Genomic DNA, 19908 nt, shown 5'->3' with positions numbered 1-19908 from the left:
TTCAGTCTCTCATTAAATGATCACAAAGTATTTCTCTATGTACATTCTTTGGCTTCATACAGAAACGCTGGTGCTCATACAACCCGCAATTTTAAGATCAGTTCTGGGCTCCCCATTACAAGAGAGACATGGAGCTCCTGGAGCGAGTCCAGTGGAGGGCAACTAAGATGATGCAGGGACTGGAGCGTCTCTCATATGAGGAAAGGCTGGAAGAGCTGGGACTGTTCAGCCTGGAGAAGAGAAGGCTGAGGTGGGATCTTATCAGTGCATATGAGTATCCGAAGGCAGGGTGCAGAGAGGATGGGGCCAGGCTCTTTTCAGTGGTGCCCAGCGATAGGACGAGAGGCAATGGGCATAAACTGAAACACAAGAAGTTCCATCTGAACATGAGAAAAAAATTTACTGTGAGGGTAACAGAGTACTGGAACAGGTTACCCAGAGAAGTTGTGGAGTCTCCTTCCTTGGAGATACGCAAAAGCCATCTGGACACAATCCTCGGAAACAAGCTGTAGGTGACCTTGCTGGAGCAGGGGGCTTGGATTAGATCATCTCCAGAGGTCTCTTCCAACCTCAACCCTCCTGTGATTCTGTGATTAATAAAACTGCTCTACTGTGGACTAGAAGTGTAAGAACATGAAAAAGTCTCATATATAATGCCTACACTGAGCAGTCTTAGGAAACTTTGTCATTTAGTGAAAACATTGACTATTTGTATAAGATGCTTTATATTTTATTAAGTCTGCCCGAGATGTTACAAATGTCTTGTGTTAAGTCCATGTTTATTATTCTATTAGCATAGATTATGAAGGCTTCCAGTGCAATAAGGATAGCCATGTGTTAGCGTGTCTGTAAGGAAAGTCAAATCTGGACAGTAAGCCACGCTGAAAAGTTCCTCTGCCCTTCTCTCTCAGCTCCCTGAGACATGCAGCAGGTGTATGTGGCTCCTCCCGAAGCTCTTGCTGAGTCTCATCTCTTCCACCAACATAGAGAAACTATCCTGAGGAGGGAAATAGGGACTGAGAAAGCTCAGTGTAGGTTAAAATGGGTTCCAACTAGTTGAGATAAGTTAAGAGTACAGCAGATTTACCATGATTTTGCAAAATACTTCAAAGTGTTAGTGCTTCATGTTCTGACAGTGATCCTGAAAGATGCCTGAAAGTGTTTCTCCTCATTCAGTAACCCCTGAGCCCATAACAAGGTACATATTTCCGCATGCCTTCTCACAGACATTCTATGAGTACAGAAGGCTCGACATTTAAAAGTGCAGTTTTTACTATACCAACCAAAGGTATGGAATGAGAAGTTAAAGTAAATGTCTCTTATCTTCTCCTAGAGCTAACATTTAATCCTTCTGTTCAATAGACATCTTTCCACCCCCTTTTAATTATGTGTGGAAGGTTCTAAAGTAGAATGACCAGGACAAGAGCAATTCAAAATCTTAACGTAACTTCAGTCAATCCACAAGAGTCTCATACTGCTTGATAAAGTTTCTGATAAATTGTTAATACTGCACAACACAGAGTCCTAGATACCATCAAGTACATTTAAATATATTTACTAGGATCACAGAAGATGTAAATAGGTGTTCCTGCTTCTTTCATGCCTGTATGACACTAAACAGCTAGGTGGTTTGAAAGCTTCTTCCAATGCTGTGCATTACAAAATATTTAAAAACAGGCTGCAAATGTTTCACACAATCTTGTTTAGTTTGACATTGTACTCAGAAACTGCATTATTAGAGATCAAAAACTTTCAAGGCTACCTGCTCAGTTGCCATTACATCAAAATAGCGAACTAAAAAACAGTAAAAAATGTACTGTATTAAATATTGCTGCTTCTTAGGGATAGATTTTCAAACAAGGTGTGCTAGCCACATAGTTGACAGTCTTGATACACAGGCCCAATCCAGCAAAACAGATTGGCTTACACTTACCTTAACACTCTGAATGCTGTGACTTACCACTGACAATATAATCTATTATTGCTCTATTTTGGACTACAATGGGATTACTTATATGCTTAGTAAATCTGCTGAATCAGAATATAATTCCATAAACCACACCATTCCAGTGCCTCATTTAAAAGCATAATTTACAGCTACCGAGTAATTTTTGCTTGTTGAAAGTTTCCTGTTTGTGAAAATAGATGATTATTCCCCTCCCCTCACCTCTCCAGTCAGTGTTTGAGCACGTAAAATGTTCAGTGAGGATGTAAGGAGCACCCTAAGCAAACATGTGAGGGTCTGATAATGGAGGGCATGGTGAATCAGTGCTTAGCCATTCCTTTCTACTATTTGACATGAGAGCAGGATTAGGAACTCCTGAATCACACCTTTGTTTGAGCTTCATCATTTCTGCTGTTTGACAGCGGTGGTTTTCACAGAATATCACATCATTTCATCTCATCTCTCTGGATGATGTTTCTATGAAATAGGATGGCAGCAAGAAAGAGTAAAAAGTTTTCCAGGGTCTCACTCTACTAAAGACCACTTCTGGGCACCATTTTGGGGGGTGTTTTAAAACTGGCATTAGAAAGCAAAACTGAGCAAAGCCAGTACTGGCATAAAGAAGCCAGTCTCCTCTCTGGCTCCTGAGGCCAGCACTGCAGCAATCTTGCTTGTACTCCAGACTGTCTGAAGACAAACTGTCTCCAGCAGAACAATACCTTACAGAGTTATAAAAAGAGTGCTTCTGTCCTCTACTCTGTTTCTAGAATACATCAGAAATTGACAAAATGCCTTCTGTTCTGATAAACTCCGGGAGATGTTGGTTCTGCCTCATCTTGACCTGGCTGGGAGGACAAGGCAGAAAGGATTCTGGAACTCTTTTAGTGATTCCTGCTTACGGGTTGTTTTCAGATGCTTAGTTTTGTACATGGCATGCATGTCTGAGTGATCTTGTAACCCTTCCACTATTAAGTCACTTTTATTTTGGCATCTTTTACTGTGTGCACAGACTCTGCAAGAAGAATGATAAACCGCTTTACGAGTACATGCAGTTATTTACCGAGTAGTGTACACAGCAGATAGCTATGATCAAAAAATGAGTAGGCTAAAAATTAATAAGTTCTTCAGCTCCATGCTGGCAACAAGTGAGGTTCTCCTTGCCAGAGAGTTGTCAGTCAAGCTGAGAAATGCAGGCTCTGTTGCCCCTTGGGACAGGCTGATCCTTGATCTTGCTCAGCCACAGACGTTGGGACTGCAGGTTGTTCTAAGGATGGGCTTTCGGAGCCATGATGCTCGGGTTGGAGCACTGTGGTTCATGGAACAGCAGCTGAGACAGGGCTGAGATCTGACCTCAGCTTATGCCACCCATTCTCTGAAAAAAAATAGCTCTACTATTCTACCTATTTCTTCCAAGATCTGAGAGAAAGGGTAAACGTTTGATTCAATCTGATATTGTTCCCAATGTCTTTTAGAAAAAAATAGTGACATTAGTGATTGCACTTGTCTTTTTGAATGTTTAACTGATATACAATCTCAAGCTAAGTTTTCTGTCAGATGGATTTACTCCTATCTCAAACCAAGGCTCAAGACCTTGAAAAAATACCTGTATGAGAACCTACCAGGAAGCTTCACCTGTCTCATCGATAGCCTGGTTAAGTTTTCCTGGAAAAAAGAAGGAACTCTAAATCAGACTGTGATGAAATATAAATAGTCTTCCCTCTCATTAAGAAGAGTGTTGAGAGGATATATATAATGCAACAATGTTTATGAAAGTAGACCTCCAATTCAGTCTATCCCTATGAAGATGATAAATGCAAAATTATTTTCCACACCCCATACAGATGCTTTGAGAATCATGCCTTTCATCCTGTCCAGTGCTCTACACACCTTCTAGCTGGATTTGGACCATTTTCAGAAATAGTCTGGACCTGTCTGTGGTTACTCGTCTTGTGATATTCTTTTTCTTTCTTTCTTTTTTTTCTTTTCTTTTTTTTTTTTTTTTTGAAACCTAACTTTCATATACATGTCCAGAGTGGTGGTGGCATTAGATGAATGAGAGAAAATGGCCTCTAGGTATGATCAATAAATGCAAGTTTGAATAACAGAGTATCTCAGTTGTGTCTTTTCTGTGAGCAGTGTCAGCATGAAGGAGACCATTGCCAAAGAACAGCAATTGCCCTGGACAAAGACATGGTTATGGAGATGTTCACTGGAATTCTTGACATACACTGCAAGAGGATGGGAATCTATACTGAAATATTTCTTTATCAAAACAGAAAATGTCTCAAGTAAGACAACAAATTGTCTGTGACTTAGTGAGATGGAACTGTACTTAAAGCTCATATGAAGCAGTTGTCTACTACCATAAAATTAAAAAAAAAAACCTCCAGTCACATGCTGGAAGAAGGTTATAGTGGAAATAGAGTTATTTTTACTGTGCAGCTGTTGATGTAACTCTGTCATTGATCTAGAGTTCCGAGGAGCAAAATTCCCATTTAGATCAATAATTTATAGTCATGCTTTATTACAATTTGAGTATGAAGATTTTTAAATTTCAAGGTGCTAGGGGTGAGAGCTTAGTTTCAACTCATCGTTAACCAGCAGTTAGCAACATTTCAATATTATCGTTCCATAGAAATGAAAACACTGCATAAGTTGTTTTAGCACCTGTGAATGTTACATTAATGCAACATATGATGACAGTGCATATGATAGCTATCAAAGGTATCATTGTACCTATTAATCTTCTTTTATCTTTGTGGCAGTCTTTACTGCGTCCCAAAATCATTTAGAATCTTATTAGTATTGTTTCTATTTCTGTGTAGTTAATAAAGTGGAATACATTGACAGTGGTGCTATGTTCACTAGAACGTTCTTAATGTTTAAGTAGGACAAAAAGGATAATGAGCCATTGATGTATTGGCCAAGAAGCCAATTAAACAATATGTAGGAGTTTATTGTTTGTTCCAGTGACCTGTGGAGTTGAACTAGTTGATAAACTTTGTTGGAACTGTATCTTTCTTGTCCATGAACACAACAAAAAATATTGACTTCAAAATAATATTGAAAAGAGTAAATCCAAATTATATAATTTATTAAGGAAGGAAAACTAATAGGTTGATAATTTCTTCTCAGTGGCTCCTTCATGGAAACTAAATATGAATATAGATTTTCTCAGACATAAAAATATACATTAGGCTTAGAGTAGTGCTCACAGACAGCACGTTACACTATGCCCTTTATACACATGGACAATTTTAGAAAACTTCTCTCAGCTCTTTTTCCCATGAAGACAATAGTGGTAATTGCTTGAGACTGAAGCATTTTTAGTTCATTTCTGCCTTAGCTTTTAAATCGTTGCTTTTTTCAGCTCAGTAAACAAAGAACTTGTGATGCTTAGGTCAGTTCAAGCGATAAAGTTATCCTAGCATAATTAGCATCTTTAAGATGTGCCTTCCAGCCAGACTGATGCAGATTTTTCTATATCCTGAGATAACATGTCTGGTCTTGCAAGCTCCCAGACAGTGCAATAGTAGCAATATTCACTAGGAAATACAAAAAGAATTTGGCCACTTGCACAGTCTAGAACCAGGATTTTGTACTATACACAGGAAACAGTATATATGCAGAATCAAATAATTTGCCCAGTCCTTTCATCACAGATGTTATGGTATGCATCACATCCAAGATTTCAATCATACAATTACAAATGTGTAAATGGACCAAATTCTCTGGTCCTTTTTTTTTTTTTTTTCCCCAGTCAGTATAGGAAGGAGGTAGGAAGGCAAAAGTGACTTTCGACAACTCAGCTGCATCTGGGGATGTGCTTCTAGCCAGGAGCATCATTAGCTTCTCCGATTACCTAGGCTTTTGATGAACTTGCAGCCACACTCCATAACGTTAGTGGCAACAGCAAGTCAGGCTGACATAAGGTGCCTCAGGCATGTTTGCTCCCAGGCTTGCTCCACTGAGGCAGGCTTTACTTTTAGCAGGTAATCTAAAGGGATTCTGGAAGGATTTCCATTTTGTACAGTTAGAGGCAAAAGGACTTCCAGAAGTTATATTGTACAGGCGGCAGCCAGGAAAGCATGGGAAAAATGTTGGCATGAAGATTAGAAAGGCAGTTATTAATATCTGGATCTAAACTTACATATGTTGGTGCATTGCTAAAATTAAAGTGATTTCTCAAAGGTTTACCACACAAAATCCGGTTTTGTATAGACAAGTCTTAACTTATGCAGAAAACTTCAAAACACTATGAAAGCAAAATGTGTGGTTTTGATTTAGCTGCAAATGGATGGGAAGCTGACTCTGAATGCTGTAGCATCTTGAAGACATATGTTCTTGACCTTTATGGAGGTAATTTTAAATTTATAGAGAAGGGGAATGGGCTGGGGCAGCTGCAGGAGGAGGCAACGCATACTTCTGGTAATGAAAGTATCATCTTGATCCTTTGCTGATGGTTCAAGATTACAACAATGATGATAGGAATCGGACATATTGCAGAGAGCTTGTTAAAAACAAAGAACACCCAACATGACCAAACCATAAACCACTCTGCCTTCCTGACAAGCTTTGTATTGCCACTCTATTTTCCAGGTGAATGAAGTCATTGAAGCAGGTTAGGCTGAAGCATCAAAGCGCAATTGCTTTGAAAGAAAAGCAGAAGTATTAAAGTTTGGATAGTCATGGATCTTAACAGGGAATGAGTGCAGAAGATGTGTGTCTGTTATTGTGAGAGAGTGATGACAAAAACATCACATCCTCACCAAAAAATGAGAATGAGTTTGGACAGAGGTTTCTAGGACAGCCACATGCCATGAACAAGATGAACATGGAAGAGTAGTTCAAGCCAATCAGCCTAAATACCTGGAGAACAAAACAACTATGCCAAACAGTTTTGGGTCTTTGTGAGAAGCCGAGGCTGGACTTTGGGGTAAGGAGCAGAGGATATGAAAACACAGAGCTAAACTACAAGCAGCAATAGTTTTCTTAGATGGCATGGGAAAAGGACACTTGGGAATACCACTGGAGTCAGCAGCTCTTCTGCTTTTGCTCACCATGCTATCCACTGGGAAATTTTAATCAAGTATCATCAATATGGTAAAGGCAGAGGAGTTTGTGTTAACAGTATGTCAACACATACTAATGCAAGAAGTGGAAGCGTGGCTGGGAGTTATGGGCATAATTTAAATGCTGCAATGGTTTTGAAAACTGTCCTAATTGTTAATCCACACAGATACATTAGGCAAAGGCATCGTCTAGAACAAGAGAGACTTGTACAATAGTGTTGTACATAGCAGGCATATTTGCTATTATGCTTTACTTATTGCAGGAGTTTAATCCAGTTAGTGACTGTTCTGAGGAGCCACACTTGTGACTTGAGAGCTGGGCTCAGGATGGTAGAGAGAGGAAATGAAGGCTCCCCTCACTGTTCCACCTCCATGACCCCCTTGTGGCCTGGTAATGGAGAATACAAACACTCTTCCCCTGAACATTTCTGCTGCAGGAGGGAAGTCATGAGTATTCAGTTACAATATATTTGTCTGTGTTTTATTCTATTTATTATCATGTTTCTGAGTCTGCAGAACTAACTCAAGCTAAAGGTATCTGAAAGCATGAATGAATGGTTTTCTCCTTATTTCTCTTGGGGAGCATTCAGAGATAGCTGTAGAGAGAGCTGGGATAGCTGGGACAAGTTTCAGCAAGTGACCTCATCCATTTTTCTGACCAGAATTGAGTCGGGGGAGAGTGGAACCAAGTGAGGTAACAGGGTGCTGAGAGGATAAAATGGAGTGTTAATCATGGCTCTGAAGGATTAGAGATGGGCAGATTAGCTCATGACGTTTTACCAGTATTTTTTTATTCTTATTGTACAGTTTCTTGACCTGTCTTCTGTTGTATCTTTTGTGGAAGTCAGAAAAGCTGTTCTGCTAGCAGCTGAATAGTAGTGCTCCATCAATCTACTCTATAAGCTCTAAAAATCATGGATCAATGTAATATGGCTGTGGGATCAAAGGCAGAGTTTCTGAACTCATCTACAGGAACATGAGTTGTAATGCACAAGGGAGATTCTGCAAATCCAATGACTCGTGATACAGAGCTCATGAGTCAGTAGATGTTTCCTTGTCTTATGTTACATGCAAGCCCTAAACAACTGTCTTTTGTTCTTTTTCTTCTCTTTTTTTCAAAGTAAATGTTATTGTTGATGTAATTTCTCTTTATAAATTTCAATTACATGATAAAACTGGTGAATGCTAAACATGTGGATAAGATGGCCCACATAGTGGAACTAAGCATATTTCCCTCATCTAAGGATTTATCTCTAAAAGTTTTTAGTCTATGAATTTCAGTAGTTTTACAGGCTAAAAATAACAATCAAATCTAGCTAACAAACCTGAAAACTCACAAATCTCTTTTCCCAGAATGATGTAGCTATTTCGGATCATCCTGGATTTGTATATACATCACACGAATTTTCATACAAATGGTGAGATAAGCTTTCAGACAAGCTTCTGCTGTTTGCTCAGTCTTGTCAAGTGTGGTTTTGATCATTCCCAAATATCGCCCATTTTATAACTCTGTTTTTATTAAGTCAAAAGATAAAGAAAATAAGGTAAGTGTGAAAAGTAGCCAAAAGATGCTTGATAATGTAGACTAAAGATAAAAATGTCAGTAAATGTGGAGGCATAGTATTATGCATCAGGATTCCTGTAACAGCCACTGCAAAATACTTGCCTTCCCCAAAGTTGCCTGTGCCCAATTACTATACTGAAGAAGCTCCAAGCACTACTGTTGTCCAGGTGACACTTCTTTGAAATGGTAGAGTTTCTGTCAGTAGAAGATGGTGGGAGTTACAATCCTAAAACTATCAGTCTACACAGATCTTAGAGGGCTCGCTCAGGACTCATATGGTAAGAGGCTTTACCTCCAGATATCTCTTTATAAAGACTTTTTGTCATTTTTAGTGATTTGCTGTTATCAAAACATCTCCAAATGATGTTGAAATGCTGTGGGGATTCAGCAAAAAAAAACTCTGTAAAAGAGTAGAATTTGGATTGCCAGCCCCACCACTTCTCAGTTATCCCCAAAAGACCTCCCTTAGTGAAAGCTCTCTTGAGAAGTGAGAGAAAGGTGAAGGCAGCATCTGCTCCTGTTCAGCTTATCTTGGCTTGCCTCAAGAGCAGGAGAGGGTGGGTGCAGTGGGGTCTTGAAGGAAATGTAGTCAGTTGTTAGTGCAGTTGAAAAGTGCTTGGGAGATAAAGGTCATCCCAAAGCTCAAGCAGAGATTTCCTGTATAGGAGAATTCACTTGACCTTTCTAGGACTCAGTTTCCTAACTAAAAAGAAGGTATTGTAAGGATAAAAACACTAAAGGTTGCTCAGATCACGAAAAGGGCCATAGAGAGTTCTTCCAGGAGTTCTGCCACCTCTAGAGATGTTCTGGTGGGCCATCTTATCCAACCCTAATACCATGTTACTTCCTTGTCCAATCTGGTTTACTAACTGTGAAAAGGCTAAACAAAGCTATGGCAAATCAGATTTACCAGGAACCGTAAATAAGTGGTAGTGGTGTGGTAAAAAAAGTGCCAGTTAAAAAGTGATTCTCCAATTGCTGTTGGCAGCGCAGCCCGTTTTCTCACGGCACCGCAGCCTCCTATATAGCACATACACAGCGACTGACGACAGACCTCTCAGCAGCCCGCACATCCCCTCCTCCCTCCTAGCCGCCGGAGTCGGCACAGCTCGGGACCGCACGCCCTCCTCCCTGCCTCCGCTAGCCAAGACGTGCCGAAAGGGAACTTTCCTCCTCTCTCTCTGCTCCCTGTCGCAGGCTGCGCTCGGGTTTTTCCCGAACCGGAGCGCGGCCCCCACATGCAGCATCTCCTGGCGGAGGCGGGGGCCGCCGGGCTGCGGAGCCGGGCGCGGAGCCGCTCCGGCTCCTGCTCCGCGGCCCCCGGCGCGCAGCGCGCCCTGGTCCCCCGGTGCGTGGGAAACCTTTGCGAGCCCTGTCTGCCACTCGAGGCAAGGCAGCTGCGGGCTTTGCAGCTCCAGAGCAACGCATCGTGGTGCAGCTCTTAAACACGCCACCCACAAGCCGGATTTCTCCGCTCCTTTCTTTCAAACACCGGTGAAGTCCATGTAACTTTACCGGCTCTAGCATGCAGCACAACGCCTGTAAACCCTAGCTGGCATATTTCTGAGGAAAGACTGACTAGAAGTGAGGGGAATACAGTGCTATTGATGCTCATCTTGCCATGCCAGAGCAGAATTGCTTCTTCGACCCCTAGTTATGTAGTAACAAGGGGAAAATTTCCTGAAATTAGACTACCGCAGGAACTCTGGTTTTAGTCACGGTTGTCATCCGAGAAACAAATTTCCAGGCATTTTTAATCTAATTCACTTAATTTTCATGTAACTGAATTAGAAAATGTGATTAAGCATCACAGAATCTTCGCCGTTGAACCTGCCTAACCTTTAGTGAAACATGAAACAGGGAAACTTATTAGAAGTAAGGGGAAATGGTGAAATCGTTTGTATGGATTTGATACAGTGGTTACCTACTAAGTAAGAGACTAGTGATACAAAAAAGCTCAAGCAAAAACAGAAAAAAAAGTATTAGGACCTTTGTAGCTGAAATTACTTCTTGCTGCTGTTGGTAAGTGTTTCAGGGTTTGGGCAGACCCAGAGCAGGTGCTTGCAGGAACACCTCTACCCTGATGGCACGGTCCGCGGGTCCCACGCCTCGTTTCCCCGTGTTTCTTTCCTTTCGTGCCCACAGATCTCTCTGAGGCAGGAAAAACTCCAAGGCGAAAGCCGAAAGCTTGAAAGTAAATGATTCTCCCTTGCTGTGGCAGCGACTCCAACCCCAAGGTCTGGGCTTGAGACAAATTTGGAATAGCTAAGCCCCTCCACGCTCAGTGCCCTTCACGGCACGGAGTTTAACAGCAGCCCCAGTGCTGTAGCACTAGCTGGATTAGCTGAATGTTACAAGCACCTAGTGTTTCAGCAGCTTGGACTGGGGGGCTGCTTTGTTTCCCACGAACACATACATTTTAAATGAAAAAGCCAAGGCTGGTAACCACCGCACCACGATCTAAAAATCAAACTAGTCCCCCGAAGGATTTTAAGACCCACTCCTCCGTGCACGCGCCGGGCTCCCCGGCGGCTCTGCAAGAGCGGCAGCGCCCCGCGACGGCGCGTCCCGGGGCGGGGAGCCCCGAGCTGCGACGGCCATGAGCCGCGGCCAGAGAGGCACCGGGTGAGCCCGAAAACACCGGCGAGCCGCTGCGCGGCGACGCACCGCGGGAGCGCAGCCACCTCCCCTGCCGGCTGCCCTGCCCGCGGGCCGGGGGCAGCGGGGGCAGCGGCACGGGGCCGCGGAGAACTGCGCCCCCCCCCCCCCCCCCGCAGCCCGCTGCTCCCCTTCTGCCTTGCGAGGCAGAACCGCGCCGCCGACGGAACCCTGCTCCCCGCAAAACTAACTCATTAATATAAATCAAATAATGGGGGGAGGGGGACAGAGGGAGAAGTAGGGTGCGCTGCTGCTCATGAATTAAATATAAATCTCTGACTGTCCTGAACAAAGCGACCATCCCCTTGGGACGGGTGACGTCTCTCCAGTAACGTGATTGCTTCTTCGGAAGCAGAAACGTGTAAACGCTATAAAACGCGGCGGCGCGGCGCGCAGCTCAGAGCGTGCGGCGGGACGGAGCTCTCCTCTTCCTCCTCGTCCTCTTCCTCCGCCGCCGCCTCGAGAGCCGCGCAGCGGGACAGGGCGCAGGCCGCGGCTTCTCCCGCAGCAGCGCAGCGCCGCGCAGCCAAGCCAGCCCCACCGACGGACTCGCGGCTCCGTGAGTAACTTTCCCTCCACCGCAGCTGCGGGAAAAGGCGGCAAGTCTCCGCGGCTCGGCAGGGTCTCTCCCCCTCTCCTCCTCCCCGGCCCGTTAGGAAAGGCGCCCAGCCGTCGGATCGCCGAGGGCAGGTCTGGCCGCCCAGGAGAGCGGCGGGGGTGGTGGCGGCGGGGAGCCCTTCCTTTTTAACGATACAGGAAGAATTGAGGTGTCGATCGCTGCGCCCCGGGCGCCGCTGCCGCCCGCACCGAGCCGGGGCTCGCCCGCAGCGCGGCGGGGCGCCAGCTCCGCGCACCCCTCGGCCCAGCGCGGCTCCGTCGGGGCGCGAGGGCGCGGCGCGGGCGCTCACGGCTGCGCGGGCGCTCACGGCTGCGCTCTTCCCTCCGCAGGTGGCGGCCATGGAGCACCGCGGCACCTCCCCGCTCCTCCTCGCCCTCGCCCTCCTGAGCGCCCTCTGCTGGCGGGCCCGGGCGCTGCCGCCGCGGGGGGCCGCCTTCCCCGCCGTGCCGCGGTAAGGGCCGCGCCGCGCCGCGTCGCTGCTCCGCTGGGGAGGGCCCGCTGCGCCGGCGCTCTGCGCAGAGGTGCCGGGGCCTCGTGCAGCGGCGCTTTCTGCTTGCGGTCTTCCAGCAAGCGAATAACGGATCCTTTCTCTCGGCCAGGGCCAGCGCTCCCAGGGATGTCGGTTAGCCGGGTATTGGCTCGTTGGCACAGGCTCGGTGGGGCCCGCCAGGCCCTCGAGGCCGCAGCTCTGCTCCGGGACGTTGGCGTAGCCGGACCCGACAGGTGCCCGGCTAAGCCGTGCCTGAAGAGCCACACACACGCGGCTTCCCTGTCTGCAGCAGCGGTGCTGCCCATGAGAGCTGGATGCCTCTGACCACTGCATATACAAATGACATAAAGGATATATGTTAAAATGTGCTCCAGGGCATGGTGGATGTCTGTCAAAACAGTCTTGGCTTTTCTTAGGGGGAAGCGCCCTGATCTCCACTTTTCTTAGGCGGAAGCGCCCTGATCTCCACAGTTCAGCTGGGTGGATGCTCTGTCTTCCTTTTCAAAAGCACATATGCACGTACATATGCAAAATTGAACATACTAAAATTTCCCAGATTGTGCATGAGGGGAAGTGATTTGTATGCATTGATGTGTAGTTTTGGTGTGAAGGAACTGCTGCATACTTTGAATTGTTCACATTTTCATACTTGTCTACATAAATGAAATCAGATGGCACAAAGAGTTCTACTACATTTAGGCTGGAGGAACATGAAGAGCAAAAATAATAGGGGAATACAGCATACTGGTTTATTTTCAAAAGGTGTGACCTGAGTTGGTTTAATTTACGCTGCAATAACTTTACCTTTTTCCACCCAACCAAAATCTTTTATGCCTTGAATATATGCGTAATACTAGTATTAATAGCTCTAATTCATCCGTAATGCCTGTAAATGTACAATGACAAGAGTCTTTCCTAGTTTTAGTGTGTGCTTTTTGCGTACCATCATCCCATGCAGCAGTTTACCATTGAGATAGGAGGCTATTCTTTTCCACAGGATACAAAAGCAACTAGAGGAAACATCTGATGCCAAGCTACTGCTTTGCAGTCATACTGTCCTTGATATTACACATCAGTATTGCGGGAGATACACCATTAAGAAACAAGTTTATGAGAATGTGAAGTATTAAATTAATTTGTACAGAGCAGTTGTTGTGATACATTTTAAAAGGTTAATTATGAGCAGCTATTAACTTGCAACTAGCAAATTAATTTAAACAAATGAGAATAAGAATCAGTAGAGATACATGCCTGCACTTCTTATTTTGTTTGAAGTTCTAGAGAGTGTATTTGCTTTCCTATAGAGGGGGCCTAAGAACCATTTCATACTTTTTTTCAGTGCACCTTTTAGGTCTTAACTGGAAGGTAGGTACTTCACAGACACTGTTTTCGCTTTGCATGGGAGGAGAGGTGCAATTTCATCCATCATTTATATAAAATATGATTCTTATGAAAAGCTTAACAGTTGTCACTTGAGCTATAATTGCCACCAATTATGCACTGTTCGTTGGAGTTAATCATCTGCAGTGACAATACATTTCTAGAACATATTCATTAGAGAGAAAGAAGACCTGTTATGTCAGTTACTCTGCTGTATCACTGAGTATGGATTAAAGCTGAAAGTGATTTTTGTAGAATTTTTATCCAGACTACTTTGACATCTCTTACAGACTAAAGAAGCTTGTAGATGTACATTTTGAAACAAACCTGAATGTAAGTTGAAGTGAAAGAGACAATGTTGCATATCCTCAGCTAACTGTATTTTCCATGGTTTTCTTCTCCAATAGGTTGGTAAACAGAATGCCATTTGATGGAGCCAGTGAACCCGACCATGCCCGTGGGTCACAAAAGTCTGAATCAGACATTTTGCAGAGCACACTACCTGAAAATGAGAAATTCTATTTTGATCTGTCCAGAATTATTGATAGGTGAGTTTTTTGTTATAATAAATACAAATGATGATGCTTGCTTGAATTATGTCAAAAGTGGAGAATGCTTTTGCAACACTTAGCTCAGTCACATTTTCAAACTGTTAGAGATGTAGGAAAGGAAGAACAAATTCCATTCTGGCCTGATGAGTGCATTCACTTCTTGTAAGGGCTAAAAAATATATTGTGAAAATCTAGAAGTTGTTTTATGAAATTAGCTTAATTTTTCATGTTCAAAAGATAACTTAAGGAAAGCAGCATGTTGACAAAATGAAAGTTATCAAAATGGTGTGACCCAGGTTGCATTGTAGAGTTTGTTTATTGTCCATTTCAGAAATGCAAGGCATGCTGATGGAATTTTCACCAGCGTCTACAGCCATCTTTTGGCTAAACTTGCTGTGAAGAGATATCTGCATTCGCTTATTAGAAAACGAGTTAGGTGAGGTGACGCTTATATTAGGTAGACTCTTTTCCTAGCTGGCTTCATTGGCAATTTTTTACCCTTTTATACCCAATTTCTCATTTTGCAATTTAGAGATAATGACAGAGAAACTGATGTAATAATGGGGAACCAAAAATCCTATGTAACAGCTAAATGGTATTTGTTATTAAATGAATACATTGCTCTTTATTTCTGTACAGCTGTGAGGAGTAGAGCAACAGACACTGCACATAGCACTGATAATAAATACTGGCAATATTACAAAGATCATCTGGCCAATTTGCTCTTTTTTATGTAACAGCTTAGTTAAATTGTACATTCTGATAGTCTGTATGCTAGCTTGGTGGATGAATGGCAAAATTAAATACAAGATGACTGATTATTCAGTACTTCTTATATTAAAACAGGGGAACACTGAATAAAATTAACACACAATTGATTTAAAGTGACAACAAAAAGGAATGATTTTTTTCCCACTGTAGAGCATATTGCCAGAGCACTTTGGGAGATCTGTGTTACAGAAAGATTCAAAAAGAAGATATTCATAGACAAGGGTCCAGATGCAACTTCAAGACTAGGGAGCCCATAAACTAATGAATGCAGGATGCTGAGAAGAATCACTGTGTACTTCCCTTGTTTTTATAACCCTAAGCAGCAGCTACTGGACACTCTTGGGAACAGACTAATAAGATACTTTGGTCTAACCCAATATGACAGTGCTTATGAATGCCTACTTCATATGCTCAAAAGCTGAATGAAAATTAGGTCCTCTATTTTTACTTAGTTATCTGAAGGCTGCCTTTGTCTGTAAACAGTTTCTAAGCATTTATATCAATGCTGCCTTTGTTCCAGAACATATAGGACCAGTTTCTCATATGCTGTAAATTAATGTAGATCATTAAAGCAGAACACACTAGCTGAAGGTTCCCAAGATCATGCATGGACAAATATGACTCTAAGTTTGAATTTCAGAAGGTGTGCTTTGTTTTCTGATACTTCCTTAAAACAAACATTTGCAGCTAAATATTTGATGTTACACTCCTGATTTTTTCAGAGGCAGGCTCAGTCTGCACTGAGTTCACGGGGAACAATGACCAGGGCCTTAAAATGTGATCTTTAGGTGCGCACCTTGGCATCGTACTGAAATATATTTGCACAAATAGAAGAAATCAGATTAGAGTCAATTTATTAAAAAGAGTAACCTAGGCTATGAGAATGCATAGGCAGTAATCATAAAATCCACACTCAACCATTTGATCATGCAGAATTCCTATGACACAAACACTGGAATTCTTTCAGTAAGATTTGCATGGGTCATGGCAAGATTGTTCAGGAGAAGGAAGTCAGTGGAAGGTTTGTCCAAAGGACTGAATGTAGATCCTTAGGATCTGACGCTTGTTATTAAAATGCATAGTAAGCCATGGCAGCAGAGTGACTTCTTTTCAAGAGAAGAAAGGAAATTCCAAAGTCATAGTTGGCAATGAAAGCTGTAATGAAAATTTTATTTTATTTAGCTAGCCAACATTATAAAGTTTACCTCACTCATTTTTATAATATCTTCTTTTAAATCGATTATGTATTTTAGTTTATTTATTTTTAATTGTTGCATATTGCTAGCTCCCAGGACAGTCCTGTCAAACGCCACTCTGATGCTGTCTTCACTGACAACTACAGCCGCTTCCGAAAGCAAATGGCCGTGAAGAAATACTTAAACTCAGTTTTAACTGGAAAAAGAAGGTATTGCAAGAAAGCAAATATGTATACTTTCCGTACTTGTATGGCATTAAGACAGAAAAGATTTATACCCACATACTTACACAGAGAAGACAAGCAAAAGACAATGAACAGTAATGACTTTATAATACGGTTTATAACATAGTTTTAAAATACAGACTGCATTTTCTTCCAGACTAGAGCAGACATCACAATCAGATTAGAGTGAAACAATAAAGAAGAGACTTAGCATCTGGAAATGTTAAAAAGCTTCTCACATATTCTTAAAATGCTTTTATTTATAGCAAGCCTCTTAAGGAAGAATCCACAGAGCTATGGAACATGAGCAATAGTTTTATAATGAAAATACACTATTTGTTCAAAATTTACCTTTAGTTTAACTACTGTTAAAATGAACATTTAGAAGTCCCAGAAAGAAGATCATATGTCCTAATCAGTATAGGTGAAAAATGCCAGTATGTATTTTTGAAGGGCGTATATTCTATTGAAGACTCACTCTTTGAGACCACTGCTTTTTGCTTTAAATATAATGTCTCTATAGCTGTTAGACATGCTGTTTCATGTGATTTAAAATACTGCTGTATAAGTGTAATGAAAGATACAATTGCTACAGTTAGAACAAGGTGCTGTTTGCTTATCTGCTTTGTCTTCTGAGGGCAATAAAATTTGTTTCTGATCCACAACAGCCAGGAAGAGCTAAACCCTGCTAAACTTCGAGATGAAGCAGAACTTCTTGAACCTTCCTTTTCAGAAAACTATGACGATATTTCTGTAGATGAGCTGCTGGGCCAGTACCCACTGGTATGTCCAGGTTTACTTTACTGTTGCTGTTAGTTAACTTTACCCATCCAGTGAGATTAATCATACATGAAATGTGGCCTCTCAGGAAAGCAGAGTCTTTATGGAAAGAGCCATGTTCCATGGAGTGCTGTGTTTCTATAGGGATTGTATCTGAATATAATAATCATTTTAATAAGAATAATTAAGTGATCCCCTGATTGCTCTTACTGAAAATTCCTAATTAAATGGAACTGTTAATAATGTACCTAACTCACTTGGGTGTTTCAGATTGTGTTCACTGCAGCGTAAAATCCAAATTGACTCATTTTTAATTATAAAGATTATTATTTCTTCAGAGAACAATCCGTCTACTTCACAGGACTTTCAGGGGCATGAAATTCAAAGGGTAATACGGAAATGAATCAGACCTGATATTCTTGAAAGTATATTATAAAATTGATGATAAGGTGTGTTTTGGTATTCAGTTGTGTCCGAATTAAAATAAGAAAAAAGTGCACTCTTGAAGATAATATTTGGAAAAAAGCAACCCCATGCATTTCTCCACACTGTTGATTCCTTCAGGTACTAAAAGAAAATGCTCTTTTTCTTACCATAAATGTGGTAGTTTCTCTAGAGATCCAAAAGATTAGAAAGGACATCAACTGCTTACGCTTCAAGGAGTAAAACAATTTCTAAGTGATGGGATTCTTGAAAGAAATGTTCTTTCTAAGCAGATTATTCCAAAAATACTTGCTTCTGGATTTTACACCTACTAAAACATCTGGCATTGACTAAATGAGAGAGAATACTGGCCCAGTAGGTCATTGGTCTGTTCCTGGAAATATTTTTATTCCTTTCCTTTTTGATGGACTGTACTGATGATCCAGATTTTCCTATAAGTGAATCTTTTCATCAGCATTTCTAGCTATTGGTCATTTTATCACAAATGCCAAATTGTTGATGCAGTGTGTATTGAGCAACCTGAATTCGGCTGTCCATTTCAAGGACAGAGTTGCTTTGATTGCAGGCTATTCTGCACAATGGGCCAATGTGCAGTAACGTTTTGCCTAATCCTTCTGTCCTTCCTGATCCTGCAAACACTGGCTGCTGAGTGTAACACACATTAAGCTCCTGTGAATAGCTCCACCTCCACCAATGGGAGTCGCTCATATTTGCCAGTCCCCTGTGCAGTGAGGGATTTTGGCAAGCCTTGGTTCTTGTCTACATCTTGTCTGCGTTTATACGTTTCATGTTGCAACCACTTACGAAAATGACTCTTCTAAAAACATGTTTCTCCTTTGCTTTTCAGAACCTCTGAAAGATGCCTGGTAAAGTCTATGACAAGAACAAGTTATTTTTGAGTTCCACATAGTATTTCAAAGAGCTGACTTTAGTCATCAAACCAGAACAAATATGTTTGTGAAGTGAAAGTTGTGATATATTTGTTTCTTATGTAATAAAAGTTGATATTTACATTGTAAATATTACTCTAGAGTTCTCTACTGAAAGCTGTACATATGGATGCCAGTTTAACTCATGAGAAGTCTGTGAGTTGCATATGCTGTAAATCCTTTACTTCAATAAATTTGAAAATGAGTGTGCAGCTGAAGAGAGCCCATCTTTACTAATTAATTGGCTCATTCTGGGTGCAGTGCTACTTTAGATAAACCTGTTTGATCAGATGGATACATTTCCAGATTACTTCATAGAAGTGTAAAAGTGTGAGAAAAAGAATGTGCTAAGCTTGTACAAATTACATTAAAACAATCTCTGAAGGTTGCTCCCAAGCAAAACGGTATGCTTTTCTAGCAGCTTACCAGAGAATGAGAGGAAATGAAAAAACATTACAAAATATTTGACCTTTGACAGAATCTTTCCTTTTTCTTTCACATTTTTAATATATCACAATATAGAAATTCTACTAAAACCGTTAAAAGGTATCCTTTACTTTTAATGATGTTTTGGATGCTCTGGAGCTGCCAAACAACACACGGAAGAATGCTATCCCTTGGTTTGTTTGATGTCTAAAGTCATTGTTTATTCTACATTTGATTGTCTGTAGCTTTGATGATGAAACTATTCCTTATATATAAAATAGATCTGAAGACACTTTACTATTTTTTCAGAATGAATGTAACTTACAAAATATGCAGACAATAAATCATTTTATTATCACTGCAGACTATTACTGGTTTGAGTCAATTTATAGTTACTTGGAACAGTAGGGATCCCTAGCTAAGTGCTGTATAATAACAGAGGAAAATAGTATACTTGAACTGATGTGTATTATACATGTTTTTTGTAATACACATTAAAAAGACAAAGCAAGTAAGTCTCCTAAAATAATCCTTATTACTTTCGCTTTGTATCATCATATCAGTAGGAAACTGGAAATATGCAGCTGATTGACTGCTGTTTTGAATCAGAATCTTATATTTTATTAAAATTGTAGGTTTAACCACTTGGATCACTTGCTGAAGAAATATTTATTGCTATAAGGACTCATAGTTCCATTACAGTAAGGAAGGTGCATGGTATTGCATGAACTACTTATGAAACACATATTCATGTGTGATACCAGCCATAACCCTCCGATGATTTCTTCCCACCCTGAAAAAAACAATATCTGATAGAAGTAGAAAAACTTACCAAGCCTACCTAGAAAATTCCATTTGG

General features: G+C 41.6%; 1 protein-coding gene across 2 annotated transcripts; it reads left to right on the top strand.

The window, feature by feature from the left end:
- The first annotated feature begins 11577 nt into the window (after positions 1-11577).
- Positions 11578-19564, top strand: VIP (vasoactive intestinal peptide). Of its 2 annotated transcripts, XM_026122218.2 has the most exons (7): positions 11578-11798; positions 12188-12309; positions 14136-14276; positions 14611-14715; positions 16336-16455; positions 17139-17253; positions 18542-19564. In XM_026122218.2, the coding sequence occupies exons 2-7, from the start codon at positions 12197-12199 to the stop codon at positions 18548-18550; spliced, it is 603 nt and encodes a 200-aa protein (XP_025978003.2). In that variant the 5' UTR covers positions 11578-11798; positions 12188-12196; the 3' UTR covers positions 18551-19564. The 2 variants fall into 2 exon arrangements, with proteins under 2 accessions (XP_025978003.2, XP_064365206.1); XM_064509136.1 differs by lacking the exon at positions 14611-14715.
- Positions 19565-19908: the final 344 nt, after the last annotated feature.

The sequence above is a fragment of the Dromaius novaehollandiae genome, chromosome 3 (assembly GCF_036370855.1).
Source record: "Dromaius novaehollandiae isolate bDroNov1 chromosome 3, bDroNov1.hap1, whole genome shotgun sequence".
NCBI classification, from domain to species: domain Eukaryota; kingdom Metazoa; phylum Chordata; class Aves; order Casuariiformes; family Dromaiidae; genus Dromaius; species Dromaius novaehollandiae.
The sequence above is the reverse complement of the archived record's forward strand: the minus strand, read 5'-3'. Positions and strand labels throughout refer to the sequence as shown.

Coding starts and splice junctions, on each gene's coding strand:
- VIP (XM_026122218.2), top strand. CDS start 12,197: ATGGAGCACCGCGGCACCTCCCCGCTCCTCCTCGCCCTCGCCCTCCTG. Junction 14,277..14,610: donor CTGTCCAGAATTATTGATAG/GTGAGTTTTTTG, acceptor TGTCCATTTCAG/AAATGCAAGGCATGCTGATG. Junction 14,716..16,335: donor CTTATTAGAAAACGAGTTAG/GTGAGGTGACGC, acceptor GCATATTGCTAG/CTCCCAGGACAGTCCTGTCA.